Raw genomic sequence first — 21,833 nt, 5'->3', positions numbered from 1 at the left:
GGTAATATCTTTTTCCCACTTCCCTTAAGCGGAAGTCTGCCTTCTTTGCCTCTGCAGGCAGCGCGTCCAGGACCTGTGGGTTGCAATCCACTTGAGTTAATGCATGGCAGTTATTTGGTCTAAATGTCACCTCATCCTCTACAATGGCTTTGTAATCTTCCTGCCTCATGCCATTAATAAACAGGTGGTTCACCATTGCAGCAATTTCCTTGTCAAGTTCTTTTGAGACAGTTTCCATGGGTCCATAATTCTTAGCACCTTGTAACAATATACTATCATGAGGAACATCCCTCTGGATTTCCTCTTCCTCATCACTGTCCTCCCTCAGTGGAGTTCTAAATCCAGAAAATCCTGCCTGTGATTCCTGAGAATCAGGCATCAAAGTATTATTTGACACCTACAGGGGAGCATTGTTATGAACTGCTTTTGACTTCACAGCCCTATTTTCCTTCTTAAGCTTGTCCATGTCTTTCTTCAACTCAGTCAAAGCATCCATAATCATGCCCAAAGAAGGCGCAGTGCTGTCTTCACCAGCGTATTTTGGAGAAGGGGAAGGTGACCGAGAGTAACTTAACCTCTCATGACGAGTAGAACGGCTCTTAGATCTGGATCTTTCTTCATGTTTACTCCCCTTGTGTAGTTCCTTTACCTTAGCTGAGGTGCATGGCATGCTGGTAGTTCTGAATCTCTCAGGACTGGGGCAAGCATCAGAAGGCGTCCTAGACATGGCGGCTAATGTTAACAAGATGCCACCCCTTTTAACAGCAGTTCCTTTTATAACCCCACGGGTGCCTTAACCTCACACACAGGGTAACTTTAAATCAAAAACTCCTTCCTTATAGTAATCTGGGAAGTCAAATGCCCCCAGGCTTGTAAATAAGGCAATATTCCTCTTGCCCCAATAATGGGTAACAAGATGGAACCATCTCGCACCTATGTCGGCTCACGAGAGTGCCCAAATATTGTTATATATATATATAGCATAAAATATTTGCCAATAATCCGCCTTATACCAAGTAACGGATATCATGTAATCAATAATCCGCCCTTATACAAGGTAACGGATATTTATAGTCCATAATCCGCCCTTAAATCAGGTAACGGATTCAAATAGGCAACACTCCGCCCTTATCAGATAACGGATATCCATAGGCAATACTCCGCCCTATAATCAGGTAACGGATAACTAAAGACAATATTCCACCCTTATAACAGGTAATGGAAATCATAATACACAATCCAAACAAGAAAACTGTAATATTCCTATCACTCCTCGATAACAGAAGTCGTAACAACAGAACAGGAGGCGGGACCGACATCCGACTTGTGTGGTGTCTGCGTAGTAACTGACTGTGTGGCGAAGTGTAGTGTATCTCATGTGAACGGCACCATCTAGCAGACAAGTGATTTGCCGAAGTAAAATTAGACTGGAGAGAGAAAAGCATGGAACAAGTGGAGGGAAAATAAAAATTTACTTGTAGACTAATTATATAAGAAATAGGAACAAATATGTCAAAATACGCTGAGATGAGCTGAAGAATTACAAAAAGAATGTTGTGGATGAATGTAAAGATCTACCAAAACTGTTTTATAGATTTATCAATGGAAAATTGAAGATTAAAGAAGACATCAGCAGAGTAAAAAGTTGGAGAAGAAAACAGTCAGAGGCCCAGTAGAGATGGCAGAAGTGTTCAACAGATACTTCCACTCAGTGTTTACTAAGGAAAATTATTTTAGGGAAGAAAAGATAACAATAGAAAATGAGAATAGTCTGAAAGAGGTAATAACATCATCATCAGAAGTAGAGATTGTTGGAAGAGCTGGATGTAAGGAAAGCAATTGGACCTGATGGTGTGTTGAACTGGATTCTAAAGGAGTGCTGTTCACAACTAGCCAAAGTGATACACAATATAATCAGTGCCACCCTGCTGGAAGGAAGAGTACCTAAAGATTGGAAATGGGTGGATATTACCCCAAATCACAAAACTGGAAGTAAAGAAGACAAATTAGATCATAGACCAGTATAGATCAAGTGTGGCATCATAGATTTATGAAAAGATCATCATCAAGAGCAGATAGGTGAAATACCTGGAAGACAACAATGTGATAACAAAGAGACAATTCAGATTTAGAGAAGGATGATCTTGTGTAACAATCTGATAAGCTTCTTCTCAAAAGTAATGGACATAGTGCAAGAGACAGACAGACGCACTGACTGCATATACTTGGACCTAACAAAAGCATTTGATAAAGTACCATACAAAAGGCTAATATGGAAATTGAAAAATATTGGACTGGGAGGATCATTATTAAAAATGGATGACTGACTTTTTGACAGACAGAGAAATGAGGACAGTAATCACAGTTGAAATGAGTTCTACAATTATCATTAGTAGCACCATTTATGTTTGCAATACAGTAAAATCCCTCTTATCCAGCATCCACAGGACCACCGACATGCCGGATACTTGAATATTGCCAGATACTTGAATAGAAGTGAAATTATGTCCACAATCACCACCCTACACTCACGCATCTTATTACAACAAAGATCAGCTGATCGCCGTGCCGTGCGTCGCCACCCGCACTGCCACCTCACACTCACCTACACACAGTTGTAGCATTGGGCCTGTAATTGTGACTCCTTCTGATCTTTTCAAGCTGAATCACTCGTATAATACTTTGTCCATCATTTCACCACGATGATACTGCAGTGTGTGATGATTTTCCGCTGCCTTTGGGGTGTCAATGGCTTTCATGTAATCCCGCAACTTTTTCATTTGGGATTTAATGTCATAAATAGTTAATGAGCCCACACCATATTCCGCCATTAGTTGCAGTCTGCTTTCACCTCTCTCTAATCATCGACAAATGTCTACCTTCTGCTTAAGTGTAAGCACAACATGCTTCCTCTTTTCTACAACTTTAGCATTATGAAGGCGTCAGGCGATAAACAGTGCACACGCAGGACTGAGTCACTGAGTAAACACAGTGCAGTGGGCCGCGGGTGGCGCAAAGCAGTGTGCTCTGGTGGCGAGGGGACAAAGTATGCCTCGCGTGGGAATTTTAATTGATTTTATGGGTACACACTGATTTTTTATTGATTTTAAGGCTCAGGGAAAAATGTGCCAGATACTTGAAGCTGCTGGATACTCAAATGCCAGATGAAAGGGATTTTACTGTATATGTAAATGACATGACAAGAGGAGTGACAAGCTACATAAGCCTCTTTGCTGATGATGCTAAGATTATGAGAAAAGTAACAAATAAAAAGACTGTGAAAGTCTGAATCAAGACTTAATTAAGATAAATGAATGGTTGTTGAGATGGAACATGGAGTTTAATGCCAAGAAATGCAGTGTGGTGAAGTTTGGAAAGAGTGCAAAAAGAACAGAAGACAACTACTATTTGGGAAATGAGAAAATTACTTTAAGAACAGAAGAAAAATCTGGGATTAACCAATTCTAATAAACTGTTGTTTGCAGAGCATATTAACAAGATCACTGGAGAAACATATAATATGCTGAGAAACATCAAGATGGCACTCACCTTTATTGGTGAAGATATGATAAAAAAAAACTGATAACAATATGTCCAAGATTAGTGTGGTCACCAAGTATGAAGAAAGATATCAGAAAGCTAGAAAGAATTCAGAGAGCTGCAGCAAAAATCCCTACAAGCCTAAGAGGGTATAGTTATAGAGAGGTTGAAGAGATTGGGTCTGACTACACTGGAAAAAATTAAAGAGGTGATTTAATAGCACTATATAGAATACTGGAAGGGATGGAAAAGTTGGACAAGGATGACCTTGTGATACCAGATACGAGAGGTACCAGAGGACATGGAAGAAAATTGAAAAGGAGTGTTTGCAGAACAGACATTAAGGAACATGGCTTTTCTCACAGAAGCATAGCAGTGTGGAATTAACTTACTGATGAGACTGTGTGTGCCAAGACAGTTCATAAATTTAAAGAAAATTTGGATAAGTCAATATGGAGATGGGACAGCATGAATCTAGTGTGGCACTTATCCTGTATCTCACAACTAGGTAAATACATATTTAATAGTGCATGGATTATTTAGGTATCATTTTGAAAGTTTAATTCAGATTTATCTGTGAATGTTTAAATATTAATAATTCTCTTCACATTTGCCAGAGCCAAGAAGAAATATAATACAGACAAGAGACAATGCATGAAGACAGATGAGGGATCTCCAAACAAGAAGATGGATAATGTGAACACAGCTACTGTGCTCACCATCATTTCTCAAGAGTTAGACTCTTCAGAATTCTGGGAACTGACAGACCAGGAAGTAAGTATTTTCTGTAATATTTTTTTATCTGACAAAACAGAAGTAATAAGTACAATAAAGACCCTTAAAAGGAAACAACCGGAAAAATGTAGTCAAAAGTTTTAATTGAAAACTATTTCACATGATCAGAAAAGTCATAAGATATTTGCCTAACTAAAAACAAATATACAGGAATACAATTATATACAATTATATATATTCTGTATATTAGGAATATACAGAATAATTCCATTGATTATCTGCTGTCTTAGAAATATAATTTTAGCTCTATGCACTTGCAATAAATTTTGGGGAACCTGTTGGTCGCTTTAATTATCTTTTCTTGTTTGGGGTGGCCATGTAGTTTCTCTCTCTCTCTCTCTCTCTCTCTCTCTCTCTCTCTCTCTCTCTCTCTCTCTCTCTCTCTCTCTCTCTCTCTCTCTCTCTCTCTCTCTCTCTCTCTCTCTCTCTCTCTCTCTCTCTCTCTCTCTCTCTCTCTTGTAATATGACTGATAATATTCTTTTATTTTTGGCACTTAAGGCTATGTTCCAAGTACTGTGGTACTGCATGTCCCTCTCACAATCAGGCCACAAACTCGCAACACCAGTTTGTGATCACTATCTCTCAAGCATCTGTCACATCCTCTGCCTCTTGATCAGCTGAGACACCATCTGGATCACAATCAATTGAGATACCTTTTGCCTCTGGCATTAACAGGCACCAAAATTTTAAATCCCTGGCTTTGAGATGTCCTATCTAAAGGATATTTTGCTTGTCATTTCAGAGCAAGTGCTATGAAGACACAATGGAGTTGGATGAACAGGAACATGAGATGGATTTAGGAAATTTAGAATGAACAAGAACGCCTACTAATTGAAAAGATACAGGATGCGAAAGTAGAATTGCTGTGTTTTAACTGGAAAAATCCAGATAGAACTAGATTTTCTGCATCCACACTATTAATTCAGGATTTTCAGTTTACACTTAGGCTTCAAAGAATGCAGATCCCAAACAGAACAAATGGTTATGAGTTGCCTGAGGAGTGCAGAAGGAAGGTGATAGTTTACTCCATCTGAACTGGGATGACCAACAATGTCATCATAGTTGAAGTTGCCACTGAGGACAGTCCAGAGAATTAGGAAGCTGTTAGTAGATCCTGACCTTGATGTGGAGATCATGACTGCCAGAGACATGCAATTGAGGAGTGAAGAGTGGCAATTTAATTTTGTATGTGCAGCAACTCAATGACACTGATCCCTCCATCTCAATCCTTGAAATTTCTGTGTTTGTGCCATTCTGAAAGCATTCTGACTGAAGATCCTTGCAATAACTCCACAAAATGTGGATGGGACTGCTCACTGAAATGACAAAAACAAATCTTGTAAACAGCAAGTTTTTTTTTTCTTTTCTGATGAGAAAATCTTTTGCCAGGATGAGTGCACAACAAGCAGAACAATAGATAGTTGGCTATGTGTCCTAAAGATGTGCCCAGAATCATGAAAACAAAGTTTTCTGTTCACATTGTGGTCTTTGGTGTTGTCAGCAGTGACAGGCATGTTATGCCACACACATCATTAAAGAAGGCCTGAGAGTGAACCAAAATAGAACCAAAAAAGAACCAAGAAGTTCTAGCAACCATAATCAAGCCTTGGAAGTTGCTGCAGAAGACAATACTTGTTCTAGCAAGATTCTGCATCAGCACACAAGGCCAGGAAAAATCAGAAGTGGCTTGAGGATAATTTTTTTTTTTACCATGTTACCCCAGGTATGTTGCCTCTAAACTAACCTGACTACAATCCCTTTGACTATTTTGTATGGAGGAGCAGTTAAAAGGATCACTAAAAAGACTACCCATAACAATGAAGCTGAGCTGAGGTAGAGAATCTGCCAGGCATTTCAAAATTTGTCTCCTAGTATTGTAAAATTCTTATCCTCTCAATTTTGAGATGATCTGATTGTGATGATGTGGTTGATGCTGAAAGAGGCTTTATTGAATAAATTCTGTCAAAAAAAACACTACTTTGCTCTTGTTTCGTTTCTTGAATTTTCAATAAATGTTTTAAAATAGAAAACATTTTTCCGTAATACAGATTTGTGGTGTACATTTGTGGGAATTAACATACAAAATATAAATTAAGAGATCTACACAATGACATACTTAAGAATTGTGTATTGTGTATGTTATGTGTATGATATTACCAAAAAAATCAATCAGTGAAACACCTATGAAGTGGAAATGTAGCTCTCCTTGTGGAAGTGTGGCAAGCGATACACATTTGGGAACTTGGCATCAATATGCATTGATGGCAAGCCCAAGTTATAGTATGTTAGTGGCAGACCTAAGCTTAACTAAGTACCTAATAGTGCACAGGCCTGAGACTGGTCAGAGTACTTAGCTGGAATGTTGACTGGAATGCCCACCTGGAGTAGTAAGTTGAGTGGAGTACAGCAACTTTTTTGTGTGGTAGCTGGAGTGACTGCTACTCACCCCTAAGTGTAACTGCATGAGCCACACTGGGAATGTGCTTATAAAAACTTGGGTCCAGAGTTCTGTTCTTCTTGAGGCCCAGACCCTAGCTGATTAAAAACCCACTGTTTAAGATGGGTTGTTAAACTTCATTTCATGACAATGCCTGTCACCATTTATCATATACCTGTTAGAAATTAATGTTTCCAACAAAGCCCTTCCACTGAGAAAAGTAAATAAATATTTACCATATTTGCCAGTGCACTAGACACTTTTTTCTTGAAAACAAGTTTCTAATAATTACCGTGCATCTAGTGCAGTGGTAGCACAGATGCCTAGGCCTACTGGTGTGGAGTTAACCCATTTAAGCCGATAAAAAATGAAAGTTAGAATTTCATGTTGCTGCTTTGCTATATGCATAATGTGAAAGGAAACTGCAGAAATTTGATAAAAAAAAAACTCCATATGTGCAATTTCTTACATTTTATTGCAAAAAATCTATTGTTGCACAAATGCAACAAGTGGCGGTCCGACCACATTACATGTTGCGTAAACGCAACTGTTAGCATGTACTAACAAAAACATAAGAAAGAAAAAACCCTTGATTTGAACATATATGGGCACTATGGGAAACAAGTTTACTCTTTTTCACATAAAAAAGTCAAAGGAGGGTCCTAGGATACAATTCTTGGCAAGGAAGAAAAATTGAAAAAAACAGATACATTTCACTTTTGATACATGATAATAATTTCTTCACTAAAAAAGAAATATGAGAATTACTTCACTATAAATGAAAGAAAACCAGTGATTAGAACCCCTGGAGAGAGAGAGAGAGAGAGAGAGAGAGAGAGAGAGAGAGAGAGAGAGAGAGAGAGAGAGAGAGAGAGCTATAATATAGTTATCGAAAAAGAAATAGTACAACCTAGATACATTTTCATAGGATTCCGCTGGCCTACATGGTATGATACTGTACTGAACACTTTTGATGCAGGTATACTTTACATTTCTTGCATATGAATACAGTCTGAGTGTTACATAACTGACAACAGCAGCACCTTGGAGGATCTGTCTTCATGATGTGATGCCCAACATTATCATACCATATTTGTGCAGATATACCTGCAACACTGAGAACTGATTGTGATCTTTCTGGGTTATTTGGCTTTTTGCCATGATTCTGTAGCCATTCAGTAGCAGCAGCACATATGAATGACAACATATCCTCTTTGTACCCTCCTTCCCTTGCAAAAATCCAGGCATTATTTACACATACTGTAATCAGGTAAGTGACGATTGGAATGTACCACTTTTTCCCACGAATTAAAAGCCAGTACTGTGCAATATTTTGATCTAGTCTATCAACACCACTCATTTTCCAATTATACTGATGGATGGCATTTGGCATCAAAACATTCATATGTTTCTTTTGAGAAGCAACATAACGTTCAGCCTTCACTACTGGTGATACACCATACTCAGATGATGCAATGGTAACAATGCCATTATCATGCCAGTGTGCTGCAATTATTCCTGATTCAGCATCACAAAAATGTTCTTCAGATTCCTTAGGTAATTTCATAAACTTTGCAGGATTAGTAAATGGGTATTTTTGAATTCGGTTTTTTCTTAGTGTGCCAGTAGCATCATGGCCCCCTCTTTTGATTTTTTCGATAAGTTTGAGTGATGTAAAGAAGTTATCAAAGTAAAGGGATAACTTCTTTATTGGATAATATTTTTCTATAACATCCAAAACATCAAAAACAACTTTTCCACCAAGTCCATAAGCTGCATAACCCTTATTCTTAGCACCATCTTTGCCTTGATAAAACAGATATATCAAAAACATAACCATTTGGATCAGCTGCAACCCATGCTTTATAACCCCATCGCACAGGCTTTCCATGAATGAACTGCTTAGTCAGATATCGACCAAAATAGGGGATCATTGACTCATCAATAGAGATATTACTTGGCCCAAATACTTCCCTGTATTTGAGAAAGTTATCATTCAGGATTTCCATGAACAGAGAAACTCTGCCATACTTGTCATTTTTGGGAAGCTTTGTGTTGTCTGCAGCATGAAAGAACTTCATTATCTCATCAAAGCGATCCTGATGCATGGAGTCAGCAATAAGCTCATTGTAGACATCTGGCTGTCTCTGCAAATGCAGTCTGTGACGTGGAACACAACAGTACCCTGGCACCAACAAAATTCCTTTGAAGGTTTTCATTTCATCACTTGTTAACGTGAATGAATGTTTACCATTCTGGATAGCTTAGTTCACAGTTTGTTTCAGTAGGTGGTCAATTGCTAATACATCCAAGAAAAGCTCAAATGTCTGACTAGGCTTATGCGGAATATCAGCAACTGATGGTTTGCGTGGATAACATGGGACATTTCTCTTTTCTGGGAGATCTTGTGCTTTCCATTTTCTGAGTTTTATTATTTTCTTTTTCTGGGATTCTTGTCCTTCAGCACATTCATCTGCATTATCTTGTGACTCTAAAGATTCTATCACTGCTAAAGCAGTTAATTGTGTTGAAGGAAGATAAGAGATATCCACGCTTTCTTCTTCGCCAGAATCTTCACTGTCACAGCACCATCATTTGCAGGTATGATGTAAAGATCATGTACTTCAGTTTGTTTTACCATTCCACTGGGTTCATCTTCATCACTAACTTCACTCTCGTCAGACATGGTAGGTTTCTCTAGCTCGTCTAGAATGTTGTTCAACTTCACTTTTCTGAAAAAAAAAAAAAAGAGAAAATATATTGCGTAAAATTTGTGTACACAACATGTATGCTGTCAAAAAACAATGCTAGGCTACACATATATATCTATTCACTGCAATTACATGTGCAAAAAGATACTATGCATTGCAAAATAACTACAACAATGAAGAAGCCGGTGCTGATGCTTGCGTTAGCACAACATTGATGAACAACTAGGTGCCGATGGTTGCATTAGCACAACTTTTCTTTGTAATTTTTTTACACAACTGTCATCAGCATCCTATCAAATAAAACTTCGTTGAAAAGGGTTCCTTCATCAAAAGAAACAGAAGATTACTGTGAAATAGATATGAACAAATATTTGATAATGATTTTCTTTACTCATCTCCTTTTTGATGAAGACATCATTTTTCAGAAAGTGGAGCTTTTTTCACTGACTTTTCCCCTAAAATGGTGAGATGTCAGGAATCATATGGATCTTCCACTGGGAGTACTGGATGTCTACTGGCAACAGAAGCAGCTACAGGATGCAGCATGTTGTCCTTTCAGTGTAGCTCAACATCATGTTATAGCTTGTTTCGTGTTGCGTTGACGCAACGAGCAGCGCAAATGGGTTAAAGCAGTAATACACTAAGCACAAATATTGTTACTAGTAATAAAATTCTCTCTCTCTCTCTCTCTCTCTCTCTCTCTCTCTCTCTCTCTCTCTCTCTCTCTCTCTCTCTCTCTCTCTCTCTCTCTCTCTCTCTCTCTCTCTCCTTCCCTTCTCTTCCCTTCCCTTCCCTTCCCTTCTCTTCTCCCCCTTCCCTTTTCTCCTCTTCCTTCTCTCTCTCTCTCTCTCTCTCTCTCTCTCTCTCTCTCTCTCTCTCTCTCTCTCTCTCTCTCTCTCTCTCTCTCTCTCTCTCTCTCTCTCTCTCTCTCTCTCTCTCTCTCTCCCCCCATTCCTTTCCCTTGTCCCTTATCTCTGACAGATAATGAGGAGGGGAGGTGACAAGGAGGGAGGTTTGAGACAAGACAAAAGAGGAAGGAAGAGGAAAGGAAGAAGGGGAGGAAGGAACATAACTGAGGAAGGAGAGTACATGGGGCAAGGAAGTGTAGGAAGGATGAAGAAGGAGGATGGGAGGACAGGGAGAAAGTAGAGAGAATAAATATAAGCAGCAAGGGTGAGGCGTGAATGAAGAATTAGGAGAGAAGAAGTATTGAGAAATAAGTATTCTTTTTTCCTCTCCTCCACTTCTTTTAATTTTTCCTTCATCCATTTCTTTCCCATTTATGCTTCTTTCATCCATTGTCATTCTCAATCAATAAGCAGCAAGGGTGAGGCATGAATGAAGAATTAAGAGAGAATTATTGAGAAATAAGTATTCTCTTTTCCTGTCCTCCACTTCTTTTAATTTTTCCTTCATCCATTTCTTTCCCATTTATGCTTCTTTCATCCATTGTCATTCTCAATCAGTCTCTTTCAACTTAGCAATCCTCAGGATTGTTATTCTCTCTCTCTCTCTCTCTCTCTCTCTCTCTCTCTCTCTCTCTCTCTCTCTCTCTCTCTCTCTCTCTCTCTCTCTCTCTCTCTCTCTCTCTCTCTCTCTCTCTCTCTCTCTCACACACACACACACACACACACACACACACACACACACACACACACACACACACACACACACACACACACACAAAGAGAGAGAGAGAGAGAGAGAGAGTCAGTCACACACACACACACACACACACACACACACACACACACATACAAGAGTAATAGATGAAGTACAAAACAGAGATGGGTGGGTAGATGCAGTGTATTTGGACATCAAAAAAGCTTTTGATAAAGTTCCACATAAAAGACTATTGTGGAAGATTAAACATATAAAAGGACTGAGAGGGACAATGCTAAAATGGATGAGAGACTACTTAAAGGACAGAGAAATGAGAACTGTGATCAGGAACACCTGTTCAAGTTGGAGTAATGTAACAAGTGGAATACCACAGAGGTCAGTGTTAGCACCCATTATGTTCCAAATATACATCAGTGATATGCAGGAGGATTTTACCAGTTATATTAATCTGTTTGCTGATGATGCAAAATTGCTAAGAGTAATAAAGAAGCCCACTGATTGTATAGAGTTGCAAAGAAATATTGTCAAAAATTTATGGGTGGAGCAAGAAGTGAAAATTGGAATTCAATGCTAAGAAATTCCATGTGATGGAATTGGGAAAGAGTAAAAGACCTGCATGGGGACTATAAAATGGGGGAGGAAGTAATAATGAGGAGTAAGGAGGAAAAAGATCTAGGAGTTGGTATTTCAGGATACCCTAACCCCAGAATGGCATAAATATTAGGGTGGCATTTCATTACAATGATAAGGACTATGATGAAAAAAATTATAGCCACTATGCTATGTCCCAGGCTGGAATATGCAGCAGTGGTGTGGGTCTCCGCACATGAAGAAAGACATAAAGAAGTTGGAAAGAATTCAGAGGGCAGCTACAAGGATGGTACTGGAGCTGAGAAACCTAACATACAAAGAGAGGTTGAAGGAAATTGGACTACCAACTTTGCAGGTTAGAAGAGAAAGAGGAGATCTAATAACAATGTATAAAATAGTTAACCACATTGAGGAGACAGACAAGCAGGAACTGGTGTTGCTGGAAGAAGATAAAGCTGGATGGACGAGAGGGCACTCAGAGAAGATCAGGAAGAGTCAGTGTTTGAGAGACGTCAAGAAATACAGTTTTCCACATAGAACTGGATATCTGGAATAGTCTAAATGAGGAGGCTGTTACAGCACCAAATGTGCATAAATTTAAGGAAATTCTGGATAAATATAGATATGGAGACAGGACACTATGAGCCCTGCTCGAACCCTGTATAATAAAACTAGGTAAATACACACACACACACACACACACACACACAGAGTTGAAGGAAAGTGGGTGGGTGGGTGGGTGGGTGGCTGAGTAGGATAGATGGATGGAAGGAGTGAGGAAATGGGGAGGAGGTCAGAAAAGGGAGATGAGGGTCAGGAAAAAGGGTGGTGATCAGGAAAGGGAGAGGGAGAGAATGGGGAGGGGAAGGATGGAAGAGAGAGAGAGAGAGAGAGAGATAGAGAGAGAGAGAGAGAGAGAGAGAGAGAGAGAGAGAGAGAGAGAGAGAGAGAGAGAGAGAGAGAGAGAGAGAGAGAGAGAGAGTAGAGATGAGAGAGGAGAGAGAGAGAGAGAGAGAACAAAACACATATATGCACACACATGGTTTTAGATGTGATGGTAGTACTGTACAGCCCCATTGCTTCATCACACCAGATGTGAGGACAGAACACACACTCTTAGAGAATTTGGTGGAAACTTTTGCTGTTGCCTTAGACCATATCAAAAACTTTTGATAGAATCTGGCACAAAGCTTTGATTTCCAAACTACCCTCCTACGGTTTCTATCCTTCTCTCTGTAACTTCATCTCAAGTTTCTTTTCTGACCGTTCTGTTGCTACTGTGGTAGACAGTCACTGTTCTTCTCCTAAATCTATTAACAGTGGTGTTCCTCAGGGTTCTGTCCTGTCACCCACTCTCTTCCTATTATTCATCAATGATCTTCTAAACCAAACTTCTTGTCCTATCCATTCCTATGTTGATGATACCATCCTATACTCTTCCACGTCTTTTCATAGACATCCAACCCTTCAGGAAGTAAACAGTTCATGCAGGAAAGCCAGAGAATGCCTGACTTTTGATCTCTCTAAAATTTCTGATTGGAGCAGAGCAAACTTAGTATTGTTCAATGCCTCAGAGACTCACTTCCTCCATTTATCAACTCGACGCAATCTAGACAACTATCCCCTCTTCTTCAGTGACTCTTAACTGTCTCCCTTTTCTACACTGAACATCATTAGTCTGTCCTTTATTTATAATCTAAACTAGAAGCCTCACATCTCATCTCTAGCTAAATCATCTTGTATGAAGTTAGGTGTTCTGCATCATCTCTACCAGTTTCTACTGCCCCCCACCTCCATCCCAACTGCTAACTCTGTACATGGGCCTTATCTGTTCATGTATGGAGTATGGGAGAGAGGGGTTCCACTCACACCACTATTTTAGGGATGGTGGAATCAAAAGCTTTTTGTCTTGTCAACTCCTCTCCTCTAACTGACTGTCTTCATCCTTTTTCTCATTGCTGCAGTGTTGCAGCTCTTGCTATCTTCTACCACCAACTACGTGCCTCCCCTCCTCATGTGCCCTTGCTGCACAAGACTTCCTTCTTTCTCTCACTCCTTCTCTGTCTACCTCTCTAATACATGAGTTAATCAGTATTCTCATTCATTCATCCCTCTTTGGTAAACTCTGGAACTCCCTACCTGCTTCTGTATTTCCATCTTCCTATGACTTGAATTCTTTCAAGAGGGAGGTTTCAAGACACTCTTTTTTTTTTTTATTATGATTATTATTATTATTCTATTTGACATTGGTATAGGAATTGGCATCAAGTGGGCTTTTCTTTTTATTAAAAATTTTTGTGTCCCTTGGCCAGTGGCCCGCTCACCTAACACACACACACAGCAGCAGAGGAGCTGACAGGACGTGTTTTTCTAGTGCTCTGCATATAGAAGGACGGAATAACACAAATTGCTCATGGTGGAACAAGATATGTTATGAAGATCCTGGAATACCTAGGTAGTAAATAGGGAAGAAAGAAACAGTACCATGAGTATAGTTATCCCGTCTCTAGCAAAGTTTGGTTTGGTTTGTTTACATTTTGAACAAATATGGCAAAAGGCAGCACCCCAAGAGGTTCATTTGAAGGGTTTTACTGGAGAAGAAAGGGAACTAAATTATAGACTGCAGTGCAGAAAAATTTTGCATATGGAAGAAATGATGGACAAGTTATTGGAGAGAATAAAGGCATTGGAGGAATGCCAGAAGGAGACTGGTAAGGAGTTGGTGACAATTACAGCAAAGTTGATTGAGATGGAAGATAAAAATGAGAAATTAAATGTGGAAAATGACTGTTTAAAGAAACAAATAAAGGAAAAAGTAGAAACTGTTCTGAAAGGAAATGAGGAAATGAAGGCAAGTGTAAAGGATGTGGAAATGAGACAAAATAAGTGGTTAAATGAACTTATATTTGAAGAAGAAACACTAAAGAAAATAATAGAACAACAAGAAAATGAAAAACAAAACCCGAGACAGAAAGTGGTAGTAAATGTTATTAAAGAAGAGAAAAAGTTAGTGAGACACTGTAGAAAAATATAAACAAATAATTGTATTTGGTTTAAAGGAAAAGAAAATAGTAAGCAGAATTCAAAGAGACAAAAAGGAAAAGAACCTGTTGAATAAGTTACTGAAGAAAGTGACCGGTGAAGACAGTCAGGTAGTAAAGCAAGTGGAAGAGTTCCATAGAATTGAAAAATATGAAGAAGAAAAAATGAGACCCATAAGAATAAGGTTTGCAACACAGGTACAAGCAGAGGAAGTAATTAATGGGTCTTGGAGATTGCCTGGAGATGAAGAATATAAGAATGTATGGATAAACAGGGATATGGATGAGACTGAAAGGTTGAAGCAAAAGGAGCTGGTAAATGAGGCTAAACAAAAAAACAAAAACAAATGGAGGTGAAGAAGAATTTTTTTGAAGAGTAAGAGATATGAGGATAAAGAAATGGTACATCAAGCAGTAAGTAAGGTATGTTATACTAATGTAAATGGATTAATGTCAACAAAGATGGAATTAAATGAGTTATTAAACAGAACCGCACCAGATGTTGCTGTATTATGTGAGACAAAATTAAAAAAATGAATGGGGAACTCCTGACATTGGTGATAATAAATATGATTTATGGATGAAAAATAGAAGTGACAAGGGAGGAGGTGGAGTGACAATTCTGACAAAAAAAATGTGTCAAAGTGGAGAAGGTAATAAAAAGTCAAGACATGTCTGAAGTTCTACAAGTCATGATTAGAAGTGGAAATGAATTATGTAAGAGTGCATGTGCCACCTATGACTAATGCTTGGCAAAAAGAAGAGCAAGAAGAGATGTTGGTAGATGTGTTGAAAGGTCTTGAAAAAATAGTGAAGGAAAGTAGTGATATAGTTATTGTTGGTGATTTTAATTGTAAGGAGATAAATTGGGAGACATTGACAACTACTGGAAGTGAGAGCTCATGGAGTAATAGACTGTTAAACTAGGTGGCGAAAAACTTGATGATTCAATGGGTTGATTGTGATACCAGATTTAGTGGAAGAGATAAACTATCAAGACTTGATTTAGTGTTTACCAAGGACATGGAAATTATTGAAACTATACACTATGATAGCCCCCTAGGTAAAAGTGAACATGTGTTGATGGAATTTAATCTGAAAAATGAAAATGTAATCATTGATGAAAATTATAAGGTGAAAAGATTTAAATATAGTAAAGCTGATTTTCAAAAATCTAAAAAATAATTTGCTGCCATGGACTGGGAAGACTTCAAAGATGCAGATGTTCAGGAAAAATGGGATGAATTTATAAGGATATATAACTCTGCTGTGGAGAAATTTGTACCTAAAGGAGAAGCGAGATGTAGAAAAGGTAAAGAATGGTTCAATACAAAATGTAAAGAGGCTAGAAATTGTAAGCTAAATGTTTGGAATAGATGGAAGAAGAGGAAAACTGAGAGCAGATGGGAGGAATATACTGATGCTAGAAATAAGTACATTGAGATAATAAGAATGGAGAGAAGAAACTATGAAAGAGATATAATAGATAAGTGTATAAATGAACCCAAACTATTCTTTAGATATGTTAATGAGAAGATGAAGAAGAAGAAAGGTGTATCAAGATTGAAAATTGAAGGAAAAATCTATAAGAATGCACAGGACATTGCAGAGGTTATGAATAATAGCTTCAGATCAGTATTTACTGTGGAAGGGGAGTTTGATACTGGAAGAGGTAAGTTGGTGAGGAATATACTGAGTACAGTCCAGTCAGTTATGATGAAATACTTAAGATAATGGAAGAACTTGGTGTAAATAAAGCAACTGATCTAGATGGAGTATCAAACTGGATATTGAAGGAATGTAGATAACAGCTGGGTGATAAAATTCAGTGTAATGGTGACATCACTATCACAGGGAAGAGTACCAAAAAATTGGAAGAGAGCAAATATTACACTAATATTCAAAGGAGGAAATAAGGAAAATCCACTAAATTATAGACCAGTGTCCTTGACTAGTGTTGAAGGAAAACTATGCAAAAGAACAATAAAGGAAAGATGGATGGAACACTTGGAAAGAGATAAAGTTTTGGTAAATTGTCAATTTGGATTTAGGAGGGGAAGATCATGCTCCATGAACTTATTGTCCTTTTATTCAAGGATAGTCGATATTGTGCAGGAGAGAGACAGATGGGTGGATGGTGTCTATTTAGACGACTTGAAGAAGGCATTTGACAAAGTACCACAACGAAAATTGCTATGGAAGATAAAAAATTATGGAAAAATTGGAAGAAGACTGCTGGAGTGGATGGAAGATTATCTGGATGATAGAGAGATGAGAACAGTAATACAAAACCAGAATTGATCTTGGCTGAAAGTAATTAGTGGTGTCCCACAGTGTTGGGACTGATAATGTTTGTAATATATGTGAATGACATAAATGAAGAAATAGACAGTTATATGAACTTATTTGCAGATGATGCTAAACTGAAGAGAAGGGTAGAAAATGTAAATGACTGTATGGTACTGCAAGATGATTTATGTAAGATAAATAGATGGAGTAAATCTTGGCAAATGGAATTCAATTTAAGTAAGTGTAAAGTAATGGAGTTTGGTAAGAATAAGAAAAGAATACAATATCATTATGAGATGGATGATGTGAAGTTACAGAAATCAAAAGAGGAAATAGATTTGAGAGTAACAGTTACTGAAAATTTGACTCCAGACAAATACATTGATAAAATAACTGGAGAGAAGATGAATTTGTAAAAAGAATAAGAATGGCATTCTAATATTTAGATCAAGGAATGATAAAAAAGTTGTTGATTTTCACGACAAGACCAAGATCAGAATATGCAGCAGTGGTGTGGTCTCTTCATATAAAGAGGAATATTATAAAATTAGAAAGAGTACAAAGAGAAGTCACTAAGATGGTTCTGGAGTTAAGTAAGTTGACCTATAAAGAGAGATTATGAGTGTTGGAAATTCCTACTCTTGAAAATAGGAGAGAGAGAGGAGATTCAATAAACATCTATAGAATGATAAATGGTATGGAAAATGTAGGCAAAGAATGTTTTAAAAATTTAGACACACAGAGTACAAGGGGACACAATAAGAAGTTGAAGAAAGTTAACTGTAGAAGAGACATCAAAAAGTATAGTTTTTCTCACAGAAGTGTGAACAAATGGAATGAACTCAGTGAAGATGTTGTCAATGCCATAACTGTCCATGCTTTTAAGTCCAAACTGGATAGATATAGAGATGGGATACTTTGAGACTATTCCCCTCCCATAAACCACAACTAGGTAAATACACAGATTTCTTTTTTTTTTTTTTCCCATGACTTTATGATGAAGCATAATATATTTTTTCCCACAAAACATCCTTGTTAACCCTGCATTACTCCCTTGGTGTGTTTTGGCACCCCAGTTTTGCTTAAGTGCTCACAATTCCTAGTTGGCAACCTTTTTTTCTTCTCCCTCCCAATACTCTTCTGACTCATCAAGCATGTGTCACATGTAGTATGGCACAGTTGTGGCTCAGTTTTCCTGGGAGTTAGATGTTTGTTTTGCCTTCTGGGGTGGTCAGTCACCCCAGACTAACAAAGGTATGTATTTATGATTTATATATTCTCTTTTCCCATCAGGAAATGAAAATATGTAGATATAAGTGCATATTATGTATCAGTAGCCTACTCTGTAATATAAATATGGAATAAAATGCTATGCTTACTGATTTTAGTATTTTTTTTATCATTATGTATGGATTTATTATTTTATTTACAATTTATTACTCTTTCATTCTTGTAACTATGAGCCTAGCTAATGTAACATCTTTTCATTTTTTCAGGCACAAGATGGATTATGATGCAGAAATGAAGAGGATTCAGAAGATGTTGGATGAAGTAGAAGTGAGTAGCTCATAAGACAAAGAAAGTGTGGGGAAGGATGTTCCTGCCTCCAACAGTGAAAGTGAAGAAGATTACCTGGAAGAGGATCTGCATGTTCCTGATTTTGAATGTTATGAATCAGACCCAGATGATCTACCAGACCAGCCCCAAAAGAAAAAGGCAAAAAATTGATGGATGGAAGGGAAAAAGATAAAACAACATGATGGAAGAAGAATGTTCCTAAATTGCTATGTCATACCCTTTCTAGCAATGTTATCAAATTTACACCAGAACTAAAAGGACCAGCTCTAAATGCCAATTCTCCTGCAGACTTTTGGGGAGTCTTCATCACGGCAGAAATAATTGGTTTATTAGTAGAACATACTAACTCGATGATCGCTATGCAGAAAGGGAACTATACTCAGCCCTACAGAACAAAAGACACTGATGTTTTCGAAGTGAAGGCATTGACTGGACTGCTTATGTTAGCTGGTACATATCATGTTAGCAGGCTGCACCTTGCTCATATCTGGAAAGCAGATGGTACTGGCATCGAGGTGTTCAGGCTGACCACGTCACTGGATTGCTTTCATTTTCTATTATGTTGTCTATAATTTGATGACAAAGCAACAAGTGAGAAAAGAAAGAAGGTGGATAAGCTTGCCCCAGTTAGGCAAATATTTGAGATGTTTGTTGAAAATTGCAAAAAGAAAAACACCTCATCAGAATTTGTGACTATAGATGAAATGCTTGTAGCCTTTAGGGGCCACTGTCCCTTTAGGAAATATATACCCAGTAAACCAGCTAAATATGGCATCAAATCATCACGTTCTATAATTCAACCAAAGGAGGAATAGATGTGCTTGACATGATGATGGATAAGTATTACGTTTCCAGAAACAGCTGGTGTTGGCCTCTAATTGTGTTCTTTGCTCTGCTGAACATTGTCTGTGTCAATTCGTATGTCCTGTATGCTCACAACCCACAGAATAAACTCAAGCACCGCAGATTCATCAAGAAAGTATGCATGATGCTATTAGAAGACACTCTAAAGAAAAGACTGCAGAACAAAAGGCCAAAAGGTCTCAGAACAGAAATTGCAAGGCTGTTCCCTGAAATTGCAGATGCAACATCCTCAACAAGCTCACAGTTTTTACAATGCCAGGCAAAGAGATGTGTATTTTGTGCCAGGTCAAAGGATCGAAAGGTGAAAACAGTATGTAGCACATGCGGGAAACATGTTTGCAGGGATCACGGTAAGATGACTGTGAGTTGCATAGATTGTGAGAATGTAGCAGTAAGTGGTGAATCAGAGTGAATGTAATGGTATGTAATGAACTCACATTTTTTTTGTTTTCAATTTCAATTCATGGAAATATTTTTTGTTTACTTTTGATGAAAAGAAAAAATGTTTATGTAACAAATTTATTCCTATGTAATGAGCTCACTTTTTTTCTTTTGTATTTCAAGTCATGAAAATTTTTGTGTTTGCTTTGGATAAAGAAACCATGCTTATGGTTTATGTATTAAATTTATAATAATTTTCCTTTCAATAAATAATTATATCTTTAGTTCAATCTTTGATTTGATGTATTTTGTAAGGGAGATTTGCCTATTATGTAATATTTTTTTTCACTTAATATTCATCATATATATTAAAAATTCATACAAACATGTGTATCTTGTGGGTATTTTAAAAGTAAATGTGACCTGAATTTAAGTTTTGGTAATTTTTCCTTAGTTTTATAATTTATTTTATTGTATTACTTTGTATTAATATCAACTTACTATAAGCAACTCAAACTGTTTAACAGGGGTTGTAGATGAATCCTAAACCAGCAGTATGACTATATTTTACATAATAGTAACACTAGAAACATTTTTGTATTGGGGTGTGTAAATACCCCAGGAGAGTACTCATGTTTGGAAACCCCAGCAAAGTAATGCAGGGTTAAATAGGGGTGTGTGTTATGCAGAGGTGTGTCTAATACATGAGTAAATACAGTAATTGATGTCAACAAAAACTCGGAGAGCATCAACAGGTTCTTGAAAGTTCTTTCCATGTTCTGCTTTCATCTCTATAAGTGGTCCAGGCTTGGCTTCTTGAATTAGTCTAGTCTTTAGGTAGCTTATATTTCCAAGGCTTATAAGAAGCATTGCGAGGAGGAGGATTAAATAGGCAAGGGGCAAAAGATTTACCTAAGGAGGAAATTATGGACAAAAATCAATTATACACTTCATTAACAGACAAAAGCAGAAAACTCAAAATCACAATCAATTGTGAACAGGAACTCATTGACTTTGAGCTAAAAAAAATAAAGTGGCACAGTCTAGAGCAGGAAAACATTTAATTACACAATGATCACAATTAGGGAAGGGTGGGAACACATTGGCAGATATCACCAGATCTGTTTCAGCAACAAGAAAAAAATCTAATGTATTGCTATCTTTAATATTAGTGGGCTCATCAGTCCATTGAGCAAATCCCAGGAAGGTAAAACAGTCAAGAAACAGTCTGTCAGTAGGGAATGGAAGAAAGCTAGGCAGCTCTCAATTATTTTACAATGCATCATTATGTTTTGCCATATTATGTGATCAGAATTTCCTTTCTCATCACATACTGACTTTGCACCCTCATCTTCTAGTTTCATGAATTTATGGGTAGCAAATATAAAGAACTTTGATCAGCACCTTGAACTCAATGTCCAGTAAATCAGCCAAAATGCTAAAACTTTCTTTGGTAATTATCAATATGAGTCATGTGGCTCTATTTCCTTTTTTTTCTTTTTTTTTTTTTGATAATCCAATCCCCCTACCTAGTGGGAAAGCAAGATTTTTGGTTGGAGAAAGTTAAACTAGGATTGAATAATGCCTCTTACCAACAAAGATAGGAAGCTGCCTACCAGTGCTGTGATGGGAACTATTGTGAAAAAATCAACACAGGCAACAGAATCATCCTAGAGATGATTTTATCAAAGGCAGTCATGAAAAAAATTGTCCCAGTGACAGAATTGTCCCAGATCCCAATTGTTCATATACTACAGAGAAATGTAACACACACCCACTAACACACACACACACACACACACACACACACACATATATATATATATATATATATATATATATATATATATATATATATATATATATATATATATATATATATATATATATATATATATATATATATATATATATATATATATATATATATATATATATATATATATATATATATATATATATATATATATATATATATATAT

At 37.4% G+C, this 21,833-nt stretch overlaps 1 protein-coding gene across 3 annotated transcripts; it reads left to right on the top strand.

Annotated features, from left to right (window-relative positions):
* Positions 1 to 769: 769 nt before the first annotated feature.
* Positions 770 to 20,135, top strand: LOC135114909 (uncharacterized). Of its 3 annotated transcripts, none has more exons than XM_064031171.1 (3): positions 770 to 4,048; positions 4,158 to 4,314; positions 5,079 to 5,686. In XM_064031171.1, the coding sequence occupies exons 1-3, from the start codon at positions 3,993 to 3,995 to the stop codon at positions 5,148 to 5,150; spliced, it is 285 nt and encodes a 94-aa protein (XP_063887241.1). In that variant the 5' UTR covers positions 770 to 3,992; the 3' UTR covers positions 5,151 to 5,686. The 3 variants fall into 3 exon arrangements, with proteins under 3 accessions (XP_063887241.1, XP_063887240.1, XP_063887242.1); XM_064031170.1 differs by having other exon boundaries at positions 4,835 to 5,686; XM_064031172.1 differs by lacking the exon at positions 5,079 to 5,686 and adding an exon at positions 18,525 to 20,135 and having other exon boundaries at positions 772 to 4,048.
* The last annotated feature ends 1,698 nt before the right edge of the window (positions 20,136 to 21,833 follow it).

Source organism: Scylla paramamosain, chromosome 28, assembly GCF_035594125.1.
Source record: "Scylla paramamosain isolate STU-SP2022 chromosome 28, ASM3559412v1, whole genome shotgun sequence".
NCBI lineage: Eukaryota > Metazoa > Arthropoda > Malacostraca > Decapoda > Portunidae > Scylla > Scylla paramamosain.
The sequence above is the reverse complement of the archived record's forward strand: the minus strand, read 5'-3'. Positions and strand labels throughout refer to the sequence as shown.